Below are 12,285 nucleotides of genomic sequence, written 5' to 3' on the forward strand. Positions count from 1 at the left end.
CGGTGGGGGTCGCTCCCGGGTTCACGTGGCCCCCGCCCAGGACCTCATCCTTGGGTCGTCACATCGCCTCTAAGGAACAGGACTGCCACCACCACCTGAATGGTGGGGTGAGCCCTGTGCGGGGGTGCAGCCTCTTCTGGGGAGCCCTAGGCTAGCCGGGTTCTCTCCAGGAGCGCAGGCGTCCCCGAGTGAGACCGACCTCAAGAGGTTCAGCGAAGTCTGTAAACGCTGGGATTATTGCTGTTTGTCTGATTGTGGGGGCGGCCTGGGGGCTGATCTGATTTGAAAGGGATTGGTCCCTGGGGTGAGGGATGGGAGCAGGGCGGGAGGTGTCTCTGCCCCTTGGGAACAGTCTTCAAACAGCAGCAGAAGGTATAGTTGCCCCCTTACCTCACAGAGGCACTCAACACGGTGTGAGTTTGTGTCCGTGTGTACTTCTGTTGATGGACCGGTTTTTGACAAAGAGCAACTATGTCTGTTTTAAGGTGTGACAGGTGATGTTCTGATGCACGTGCACATTGTGAAATGATTACCGCAGTCAAACTAATGAGCACATGCACCACGGCCCCCAGTTACCGTTTGTGTGTGTGTGGTGAGAACGTTGGGTGTCTACTCTCCTAGCGAACTTCCGCTCTATGATACGTTATGATTATTTAGCTTATTTCTTTTTAAGGCTTATTTATTTTTGAGAGAGAGAAGGAGCGCACACAAGGGGCAGAGAGAGTGAGAGAGAGAGAGAATCCCAAACAGGCTCCGAGCTGTCAGCGCAGAGCCCGATGTGGGGCTCGAACGCACTTACCGTGAGATCACGACCTGAGCCGAAATCAAGAGTCGGGTGCTTAACTGACTGAGCCATCCAGGCACCCCTATGGTACATTATGACAGTTGTCACATTGTTTATTAGGTTTCTAAGACTTGTTTGTCTTATAACCAAAAGTTTGCACCCTTTTATCAATCTCTTCCTCTTTCCCCCACCTCCTAGCCTCTGCTAACCACCATTCTATTCTGTGTTACTATGAATTCCACCCTTTTTAAAAATTTTTTTTTAACTTTTATTAAAACACTTTTTGTCATGCTTATTTATTTTTGAGAGACAGTGAGAGGGACAGAGTGTGAGCGGGGGAGGGGCAGAGAGAGACACAGAATCCGAAGCAGGCTCCTGGCTCTGAGCTGTCAGCATAGAGCCTGACACGGGGCTCCAACCCATGAGCCGTGGGATCGTGCCCTGAGCTGAAGCCCCATGCTTAACAACTGAGCCCCCCAGCCGCCCCTGAATTCCACTCTTTTGATGATGTTGTTCCCTATACGAGATCATTCATTTTTGTCTTTCTGTGTCTGGCTTTTTTCACTTAGCATAATGTCCTCCAGGCTCATCCAGGTTGTCACGTACGGCATTTCCTCCTTTTTTGTGGCTGAATAATATTCTATCGTGCATGTGTGTGTGTGTGTGTGTGTGTGTGTGTGTGTGTCTAATTTCTTTATCCATTCATCTGTTGATGGACACTCCAGTTGTTTCTACGTCCTGGTTATTGTGAATAATGCTGCAGTGGACAAGGGGGATGCAGATACCTCTTCGAGATACTGATCCAATTTCCTTTGAATAAATACCCAGAAGGGGGATTGCCGGGTCACATGATAATTCTATTTTTAATAATCTGAGGGACCTCCAAATACTTTTCCACAGTGGCTGCACCAATTTACATTCCCACCAACAGTGCGTGAGAGGTCCCTCTTCCCCACATCCTTATCAACACTTAGTATCTTGTCTTTTTCTTTTTTTTTTTTTAGGAGAGAGAAAGAGGGAGAGAGCAAGAGGGGGAGAAGGACAGAGGGGGAGATAGAGAATCTTTTTTTAAAGTTTATTTATTTTGAGAGAGGGAGAGAGCAAGAGAGCGTGCAAGTTGGGACATTTATTTAATAGACAGTCCTTGAGTTTGGGAAGTTCAAGATCAAGGTTATGGAGCAGAGAAGATCAGCATTGGACTGGTAGGCTGAGTAAAGAAAATCTGCCCTCCCCCGTGGGGGTGAGCGTCATCCAATCCGTTGAAGGCCTGGACAGAACACAAAGACAGAGGAAGGGCCCATTTACTCTCTTCTGGAGACATCCATCCACTCGCACCCTTGGACATCAGCACTTCTGGTCCTTGGGTCTCGGGACTCGAACTAGGACTTACACCCTCGGCCCCCTGGGCCTCCCTGGGAGCCATGCCACAGGCTTTGCTGGGCCTCCAGCTTGCAGATGGCAGATATGGGACCGCTCAGCCTCCGTCGTTGCGTGAGCCAACTCCTCTAAATAAATCTCTTTCTGTATGTCTCCATGTACGCCAGTGGTTCAGCTGCTCTGGAGAGCCTAATACAGCTACTGTTTTCAATTATACTAATGGTCGTGAAGCTATTCCTGGGTATCAGTTGCCCCTCCCGTCTATGAAGCCCTCCCAAATACAGCCTCATCTGCTTCATCTTCTGTAGTCACATCAATAAGTAACTGATAGGGGCGCCTGGGTAGCTCAGTCGGTTGGGCGTCCGACTTCAGATCAGGTCGTGATCTCATGGTTGGTGAGTTCGAGCCCCGCATCGGGCTCTGGGCTGACAGCTCAGAGCCTGGAGCCTGCTTCGGATTCTGCGTCTCCCTCTCTCTCTCTGCCCCTTCCTCCCCCGCCCCCCTCAAAAATAGATAAACAAAAAAAAAAAAAAAAAGAAAAGAAAAAAAAATAAAATAAATAACTGATAAGAGGAAATGCAAATCAAAGCCACAATGAGATTATCACCTCACACCTGTTAAGGTGGCTACTATCAGTAAGACAAAAGATATAGGGGGGCACCTGGGTGACTCAGTCAGTTAAGCGTCTGACTCTTGATTCCGCTCAGGTCGTGATCCCAGGGTCATGGGATCGAGCTCCGCGTTGGGCTCCACACGGGGCATGGAGTCTGCTTAAGATTCTCTCTCTCCCTCTGCCCCTCTCCCCTGCTTGCTCTCTCTCTCTCTCTCTCTCTCTCTCAAATAAATAAATAAATAGTATTAAGCTAAACACTAGATTTATATATTTTACTGCATGTAAATTGTACTTTAATAAAAACATTCCATTCCAATGTGAGGCATAAACTCCCTGCTTCGCTTCAAAGCACTTAGCGCTGCCCGTGGTTATACGTTATATAACATATAACGTCATCGCGTGTGTGCTGATGTGGCCGAGAGGATCCGTGCTTGCATTCCCATTGTCTGGCACATGGCAGGCTCTTGGCATGTACCTGCTGAGTTCACGGATGAGTGTCGGGTTCAAACCAGTCTGTGCAAGTTGCTGTGGGAGGGCTCAGGTGGGAGCCTGTGGACGCTGGCCAGGAGCGGGGGTGCTTCACAGAGGAGGACAGGACATTTGAGTCATACGCTGAAGGCTCTTGGGAATTTATCTCAGGCAGAGTAAAGGAGGAAGGGCAGGTAGACAGAGGGGCCTGCATGTGCAAAGGCCCAGAGGCAGGAAGAGTGGGTTGTGCAGCGGTGGTAGGAGCCCTGGCTGATGGTGGCAGGCAGGAGGAAGGGAGCATAGAAGGTAGGAGCGTCTTTACTGACCTAAAGAGCTTAGTCTGTGGGAGCCATGGGAGGTTTTGAGAGAGGGCAGTCACGAAATTGGATCTGCGTTTTAGAAAGATCACTGGGTTTGCAGAGTGGACCTCAGTGGAAGGGCTGGGGGGCTAGCCCAGCCTGTGCCCAGGCTGCGAACACTGCCTGCTGCCTAGGGCGGTCAGGTGAGACCTGAGGGCTGGTGAAGCAGCGCCACCTACTGGTGCTCCTGGACTTCACAGGCCGTCTGGTTCCTTCTGGTTCCTTCTGGTCCCAGAGTGGGACAGGCCAGCCCATGGCCCACAGAACGGAGGGCAGAAAGACACCCTCTCTGGAGCGTGAGCGTTCCCTCTAGTTCAGAGCCCGAGATCAGGATCTTGTGCAGGGAGGAAAAATGTTCCCTCGAACGAACACAAATTGTAGTTTCTGCCACCTTGTAGCAGCGTGACCTTGAGAAAGTTACTTAACTTCTCTGTGCCTCAGTTTCCTCATCTGTAAATTAGGATTAGTAACAGTATCCACCCGTTGAGATTGCTATGAGCTGGCGAATGTAAAACACTCGGAACAGTGACTGGAGCGGGGCGAACACTCAAAGCTCTTACGAGATTTATTCTTGTGTTATCATCATGGTCATTCGAGGCGTGGACTGAGGGATGCTTGGTGCATTTGGATGGCTCACAGGCTGGAGGGTGGAATGATATTCCATTGTGTGTATACACACCACAGGGCAAGGGCCAGCACTCGTGGCTAAGCAGGCCGACCCCCTGACCGCAGTGGGGACGGCCGAAGGGCGTGGGCCAGGAGGAACGAGGTCAGATCTGCATTTTGCAAAGCCAGCATCTATGCACCCCTCCTGCTCTGGGCACCTTGCATACGCACCCTCCCAGAAAGCCTCACACCCCTCATCCTGGTCTCCATGGAGTCCTCATGAGTCACGTGGGCAACTCCATATCAAGAGTTGGGGCAGAGCCCGAAGCCCGGGTCTTGTGTCCCCGCCGCCCAGGGCTCCATCTACCCCATGGCGCCGAGGTTATAGGAGGCACCCCGTTCGTGGCATCCCCTGCACTTGGCTGGATGCAAGCAGCAAGTAACTCGACCCTTTTCCTGCCTTGCACGTCTGCCCCGGGGAGTGGGGGGGGGGGGGGTTTCCATAGCTTTGCTGGTCCCTCTCAGCAGGAGCACCAGTCTCGTTCCAGGAATTGATTTAAAAACTGTCATCTTTTATCTAAATTAAAGCTTCCTCCCTCTCCTGGCTGGGCCTCGCTTCAAGCTGGGAGATCTGCAGCAGGAAGGCGGTGTGAGTGTTGAGCGTGTGAAAGCATGGGAGCGCGCGTGCATGTGAGCATGTGTGAGTGCGAAAGCACGTGAGAGGGTGTGTGTACATAAGTGTGTGTGTTTATTACAACCTACAGAACCTACAGACCCCCTGCCCCCCTCCACCCCCGCCGCCCTGTGGCAGTGTTTCCGGGAGGCAGTTGTGAGTCCAAAGGTCTGGGTCTGCTGTCCTGGTCCCAGCATGCAGACTCCTGGCCCCTCATTCGAAGTTTCCTGCCCCTGGCTGCACACAGCCTCACCGCCCCCCCCCCCCTTCCACCTCCAGGGGGGAGGCTGGTTTGCCAGAACGTTCATGAAACACGAGCGAGAAGAATTTTTTTTTTTTTTTAAAGAGAAATTAATGTAACAGGGTTGTTCAGATTTAGTGCCGGATTTCTGAAATTTGAGACGCGACTCGTGTGTTTTCCTGTCAACAGGACATCTCGAAACGTCACGCCTGCTGCTACCAATTAATTCATAATTTTCCCATTCACCAATTAAGTTGCTTGGTGTCAGCAGATCCGGATTTTGTGAACTCACGTAGCTCTGTTTTCAAGAGGAAGTTGTGCGAATGAGATCGAGCAGCAAAGTTATAATGATGCATGGAAATCGAATAGTAAAGCCAAATTTATCCCCTTGTGAAATTGGGTCCTATGTTGCGTGTGTGTCTGTGTGTGTGGTAACATTATGTTAGTTTCAGACGTATAGTGTTTGACTTGATATTTGAATATGTTGCCAGATGATCACCACGATAATTCTAGCTAACATCTGTCACCACACACAGTTACAAAAATTATTTTTCTAGTCCTTTTTTTAAGTTTCTTCATTCGTTTTGAGAGAGAGAGAGTGGACACACCGGAGAGAGGCAGGGCAGGGCGGAGAGCGAGAAGGAGAGAGAATCCCAAGCGGGCTCCACACCGTGAGTGCAGAGCCCGACGTGGGGCTCTTTGCCACAAACTGTGAGATCGTGACCTGAGCTGAAATCAAGAGTCAGATGCTTAACTGACCGAACCACCCACGTGCCCCCCCCCACCCCAAGATGGATGGGAACTTGAAGATCTACTCTCTTAGCGACTTTCCCGTATTCTACTCGGTGTTATTAACTATAGTCACCCTGCTGTACATTACATCCCAAGACTCGTTAATTTTATGACTGGAAGTTTCTACCTTTTGACCCCCTCCATCCATTTCACTCCCCCCTCCTCTGCCCCAACTCGGGCAATCGTGTCTGTCCTCTGTACGTATGACTTTGTTTTTTTCTTTTTCTGACATTCCACATATAAGTGAAATCATACAGCATCTGTCTTTCTCTGATGTATGTCGCTTAGCATAACGCCCGCAAGGTTCACCCCTGTTGCCGCAAATGGCAAGATTTCCTTCCTTTTTATGGCTGATATTTCATTTGTACATATATGCACCACATTTTATTAGCTGTTCCTCTATCGATGGACGCTTAGGCTGTTGCCCTGTGTTGGCTGTTGTACCTCATGCTGCAGTGGACATGTGGGTGCAGGTTGCGTCTCGAATTCATTTTTTTGTTTTCCTTGGATTAAATCCCCAGAAGTGGAATTGCTGGTGGGAGTTGTAATTTTAATTTTTAGAGGAGCTGTCAGCTGCCACACCAATTTCCACGGTGGCTGCACCAATTTACATCCCCACATGAGGGGATGCATGAGGGCTCCCCCTTCTCCACATCGTCGCCAACACTTGTTTCTTGTCTTTTTTTTTTTTTTTTTATTTAAGTTTATTTATTTATTTTGAGAGGGAGATTGGGAGAGGGCGTGAGCAGGGGAGCGGCAGAGAGAGGGGGAGAGAAAGAATCCCGAACAGGCTTTGCACCGTCAGCGCAGAGCCTGACGCGGGGCTCGAGCCCACAAACCGTGAGATCATGACCGGAGCCGAAACCAAGAGTCGGCCGCCTAAGCGACTGAGCCACCCAGGCGCCCGTTTCTTGTCTTTTTGAAGACAGCCATTCTCACCTCTGCGGGCTCGAGGTGATAGCTCGTTGTGGTTTGGTGGTCTCTTTTATGTCTCAGAGTTTTGCAAAATAGTATCAAGCTTACTTGCAAGAAAAAGTTCACGACTGCAGGAGTGTGAAATTTTACTGTGGGACCCACCGCACTTTGTGGGAGTTTTCTGGGGCTGCGAGGGTCCCACGGTCGGGATTGCGAGTTTTCGTTGACGTGTCTCTATCATCCGCTAGGCTGTGATTTTCTCGAGGATGGGACTCAGGTTTATCAGTCGGTGACCACAGGATTCCGTGTAGTTGGCGCTCATATGTATTCATACGTATTCATTGGATGAACCAACCGAAGAAATGATTGGGAAAGAGTGTTGGAATTCAGTAACTTCGGGGTGGTTAGAAGTCATGTACGTTCTGATTTTTTTCTTTCCCTTATTCATGATCTTGGTCCGTGTCTTAGCTCGGGCCGCCGCAGCAAAATATCACGGGCTGGGTGGTTTCAACAACAGAAATGTGTTTTCTCAGATGGCCACCTTCTCGCTGTGTCCTCACACAGCCTTTCCTGAGCGTGTGCGTGAGCACAGAGATCTCTCTCTCTCTGTCTTCCTCTTCTCATAAGGCCACCAGTTCTAAGGAATTAGGGCCCCATCCTAACGACCTCATTTAACTAATTACCTCCTAAAGACCTTATATGCAAATACAGTCATATGGCAGGGTGGGCAGGGCTTCAACATATGAGTTGTGGGAACGCAGCTCAGTCCATGGCTGACATTTTCCCACCCTAGGTGGCCACGCTTGGAGACCTGCAGGAAGGCAGAGCTGGGGAGGGACTTTATAACGCACCCAGCACAGAGAGGGGTGGTCACTTGCCCGGGGCCACACAGCCAGCCAGTGGGCACAGAGCTGGGATGATGGACTCCACTACCCAGGTGGCTCCCAGAGCCCTGGGGCTGGGGCTGGGGGGCGGGGGTGGACGGGCGCTCACACTCTCCTGATGCTGCCCTTGTGTTAGTTACAGGACTCTGATCAGACCCACATACAAAGTGTCCTACCGCACGGTGACGGTGCTGGAGTGGAGATGCTGTCCTGGCTTCACCGGGAGCAACTGTGATGAGGGTGAGTCTGCCAGGGTGCGTGTGTGTGTGTGTGTGTGTGGGGGGGGGGGAGTCCAGGCCAAACGGCTGGGGGCGGGGCACTGGGTGCAGGGGGACCGGGCACTGGCTGGGCCGGGCCGTGGGGTTCTGCCGGTGGGCACCGAGGCGGGGTCCCTGTGTGCCCCGGTCGGGTGCAGGATGGAGGCGAATTATGAACCCTATAGCCTGGGGGAGGGGATTCGATTTGCCGCCTCTTTCTTCTGCTCTGGTGGATGGGGGGCGGGCAGGGCTGGCCACCGGGTGTCTGAGCAGGTGCAGCTGAGAGTTCACCAGCCTTGGAGCCGCGTCTGTGGTAGAATGAGGCAAACTGACCTGGTGGCCGGTGAACTGATTGTCCTGCCCTTCTGTCCCCGCTCCCGAGGGAGGGTGGGAGGAGAGGGCCCGAGCTGGGGCCTTCCTTCCGAGCCCCTGGACCGGGTCCCAGCCTGCCTCTGCAACCCGAGGGGGCCAGATGGCAGCACTCAGGTGGGTCAGGGAGGGATGACAGCAAATCCCCACCGCGCTCATGGCCAAGGAAGGTGGGTTCTGCCCAACCAACAGGTTTGCAGCCCACCTTGTTCCCTTGCTAGCCGGTCGGTCTGGAGGCTCAGGGGCCAGTTTTGCATTTGGGAACGGTGGCTTTGTACGACGTTGACTTTCTGATAAAATTACTTTCTGTCATTTTTTTTATCATCCAACTTACTGATTTTTTGTTTTACATATATGCTTTTATAAGTTAGGTGATAATGAAGTTACGATAAGTTATAATATGTTAGGAACGTGCTCTCACTGTAAACTGCCTAAAATTCTTTGGGTTGTAAATACTAACGTAACAGAAGTAGCAGGAGTAATAATGATGACGATGCTTCAGGGGGCCTGTGGCCCAAAGCGGAGCTGCGGGAGGGGGCCGGGAGGCAAAAAGGGTCCAGTGGTACCGCCCTTCCTGACTTACAAGGCACCTGATTCTGGGAGGGGAGCTGGCCCACACTTGGGGGTGGGGCATAGAGCTGCGGTGGGTCTTTCCTTGGAGAGGAGCAGGAGGGGGCCGAGGGGTGGGGGGAGGCCAGGCTCCCCGAGGTGAAATTGGGGGTGGCTGGACCGCACATACTTGATGTGAAAGACCACGGTTCACATCAGGTGCCTGGTTGCGTCGGAGGCCCTCAGAGCCAGGATCTGGATTTACTTCTCCTGTCAATGCCACGGCCATGGGGAGAGACACCTGGTCCCTCCCACTGAACAGAGCAGTCATGCTGCCTGGATTCTGCAAGGAGCTGGGCAGGCAGGGGTTTCTAGGGACGTGATTGATTTACCCTGAAGTAACTAACTCTTGCCTTGACAGCTTGTGGTTTATTACAGCGAAAGGTACAGATTCAGATCCTCAAAGGGAGGACACCCATGGGACAGGGACCAGGAGGGGTCACACCCAGAGCTGCCGGGTGAGGTGCAGACAGCCGTTAAGTTCTCCCAGCACATGTAAGACAAGTTGACCAAAGTGTGGTGACCAGACGCTGGGAGAGACCTAACCCCGTATTTGCCCTATAGGAGCAATGGTTCAACATTTGCTAATTCAGGATCATGGTGACTTTAGAGAACACAGCTAAGGAGAATTAGACATGTCTAAGTGTCTGTAACTATAATAGGTATATATCTAGAAATGTTTTTTCCTTATTACAAAAGCAAGAGTACGTTCAGTGTAGACAAGATAAAAATACCCAGAATCACGCCTCTCAAGGTGACCTTGAACCTCACTTTGGTGAAAAGCCTTCAGACCTTTTTTCCTGTGCTTTCGTGTCAGTTGGACGCTTTCGATAACTTTCTTTTTCACATAAGTTACCATGAATGTTTATCCGTGTCGATAGATAGCTTTCTGCAGCAGTATTATTAGTGGCTGTAAAATTTGGGTATATACTTTATTAACTGAACCCCTACTACAAGATATTAAAGTTGCTCCCAAGTTTTAAATTATTGCTAACATTACTGTAAACATCTTTTTTTTTTTTCTGAGATAAAATTTACATACTCTGAAAAGCACCACTCTTTTTTTTTTTTTTTAAGTTTTATTTTTATTTATTTTGAGTGAGAAAGAGAGAGAATGAGCATGAGCGAGTGGGGGACAGAGAGAGGGAGAGAGAATCCCAAGCAGGCTCCACGCTGTCAGTGCAGAGCCCGACGTGGGCCTCGATCTCACAAACCGTGAGATCATGACCTGAGCCAAAGTTGGATTCGTAACCAACTGAGCCACCCAGGCGCCCCTGAAATGCACCACTCTTTAAGTGTATGCTTTGATGAGTTCGATACATGCACACATTTCCATCACCTCCTGGAAAGTTCCCACCCCTTAGCAGCCACTGTGCTGATTTCTGTCACCATAGATCAGTTATTCAAGTACATATTCTTGAATTTCATATACATGGAACCATATAATATATTCTCTTGTGTGTGGTTTCTTTCAATTATTATAATGTTTTTTTGCGATTTATTCATATTGTGATATGTGTATCAGTTAATTCATTTTTATTGCTGAGTATTATCCTACTGTATAAATAACCACAATTTTTTTTTTAATTTTTTTTTTTTCAACGTTTATTTTATTTTTGGGACAGAGAGAGACAGAGCATGAACGGGGGAGGGGCAGAGAGAGAGGGAGACACAGAATCGGAAACAGGCTCCAGGCTCTGAGCCATCAGCCCAGAGCCCGACGCGGGGCTCGAACTCACGGACCGCGAGATCGTGACCTGGCTGAAGTCGGACGCTTAACCGACTGCGCCACCCAGGCGCCCCAACCACAATTTTATTTATGTATTGTCCTGTGGATAGATCTTTGGGTTGTTTCTAGTTTTTGGCTTTAAGAATAACACTTCTGGGGGGCGCCTGGGTGGCGCAGTCGGTTAAGCGTCCGACTTCAGCCAGGTCACGATCTCGCGGTCCGTGAGTTCGAGCCCCGCGTCGGGCTCTGGGCTGATGGCTCAGAGCCTGGAGCCTGTTTCCGATTCTGTGTCTCCCTCTCTCTCTGCCCTTCCCCCGTTCATACTCTGTCTCTCTCTGTCCCAAAAATAAATAAACGTTGAAAAAAAAAAAAAAAAAAAAAAGAATAACACTTCTGGGGCGCCTGGGTGGCTCAGTCGGTTAAGCGTCCGACTTCGGCTCAGGTCACGATCTCGCTGTTCGTGAGTTCAAGCCCCGCGTTGGGCTCTGTGCTGACAGCTCAGAGCCTGGAGCCTGTTTCAGACTCTGTGTCTCCCTCTCTCTCTGACCCTCCCCCGTTCATGCTCTGTCTCTCCCTGTCTCGAAAATAAATAAAACGTTAAAAAAACAATTAAAAAAAAAAGAGAATAACACTTCTGTGGACATTCCTGTAATCTTTCTGTGGATATATGTCTTTATTTCCCTTGGGTAAATCCCTGCAAGTGGAATTGCAAAGTGGTGTTGTACATTTAGCTTTATAGGAAAGAGCCGAGCTGTTTCCCACCAGTTCCGGTTGCTCCACATTGTTGCCAACATTTGGTGCTGTCAGCCTTTTTAATTTTAGCCATTCTAATGCGTCTGAAATGGTCTCTAGTTGTGATTGTAGTTTGCACTTCTCTGTTGACTAATGATGTTGAGCATCTTTTTGTATGTCTATCTGACGTACTTACCAGCCATCCTTATAGTTTCTTCTGTGAACTGTCTGTTCAGGACTTTTGCTCATTTTTAATTAGGTTGTTTAACTTCCTAAGAAATAGCCAAATGGTTTTCCAAAGAGGTTTTAATATCTTACAGTCCCATAAGCAAAGCGTGTTCCAGTTGCTCCACATTCTTGCCAATATTTGGTGTGTTAGTCTTTTTTGATTGTAGCTGTTGTAGTGGGAATGAAATGGAACATAGTTGTAATTTCTTCTTTTTAAAGACTGCTTTGACCACTCTAGTTCCTTTGCATCTCCATAAAAACTTCACACAACTTACCAATATCTACAAAAAAAAAGTGTTTGTTGTGATGGAGAGTAGGATTGTGATGAATTTATAGACCAATTTGGGGAGAAGGGGTACCTTAATAATGAGTCTCCTCATTCATGAACATGGTATAGCTTTTCATTTATTTAGGTCTTTAATTTTCAGCTTGTAGAGTAGAGGTATTGCTTGTTGCTTATTAAGTTTATTTCTGAGTATTTTGTATTTTTTGTGCTTTTTAAAAAAAAATGGGATTGCTTTAGGGGCACCTGAGTGGCTCACTTGGTGTAATGTCCAACTCTTTTTGGCTCAGGTCATGCATTGGGCTCCACACTGAGCATGGGGCCTGCTTAAGATTCTCTCTCTTTTTCCTGTGCCCCTCTGCCTTG

At 49.4% G+C, this 12,285-nt stretch overlaps 1 protein-coding gene across 2 annotated transcripts in view; it reads left to right on the forward strand.

Moving 5' to 3' along the window:
- Positions 1-12,285, forward strand: part of COL26A1 (collagen type XXVI alpha 1 chain) — a 166,505-nt gene that overhangs the window by 66,730 nt on the left and 87,490 nt on the right. The window contains exon 3 of one of the 2 annotated variants that reach the window (XM_045462134.1): positions 7,855-7,952. In XM_045462134.1, the coding sequence (XP_045318090.1) occupies positions 7,855-7,952 (98 nt within the window). Of the gene's footprint in view, positions 1-7,848; positions 7,953-12,285 lie in introns of both variants that reach the window. The other variant, XM_045462133.1, reaches the window with a different exon arrangement.

Source organism: Leopardus geoffroyi, chromosome E3 (genome assembly GCF_018350155.1).
Source record: "Leopardus geoffroyi isolate Oge1 chromosome E3, O.geoffroyi_Oge1_pat1.0, whole genome shotgun sequence".
NCBI lineage: Eukaryota > Metazoa > Chordata > Mammalia > Carnivora > Felidae > Leopardus > Leopardus geoffroyi.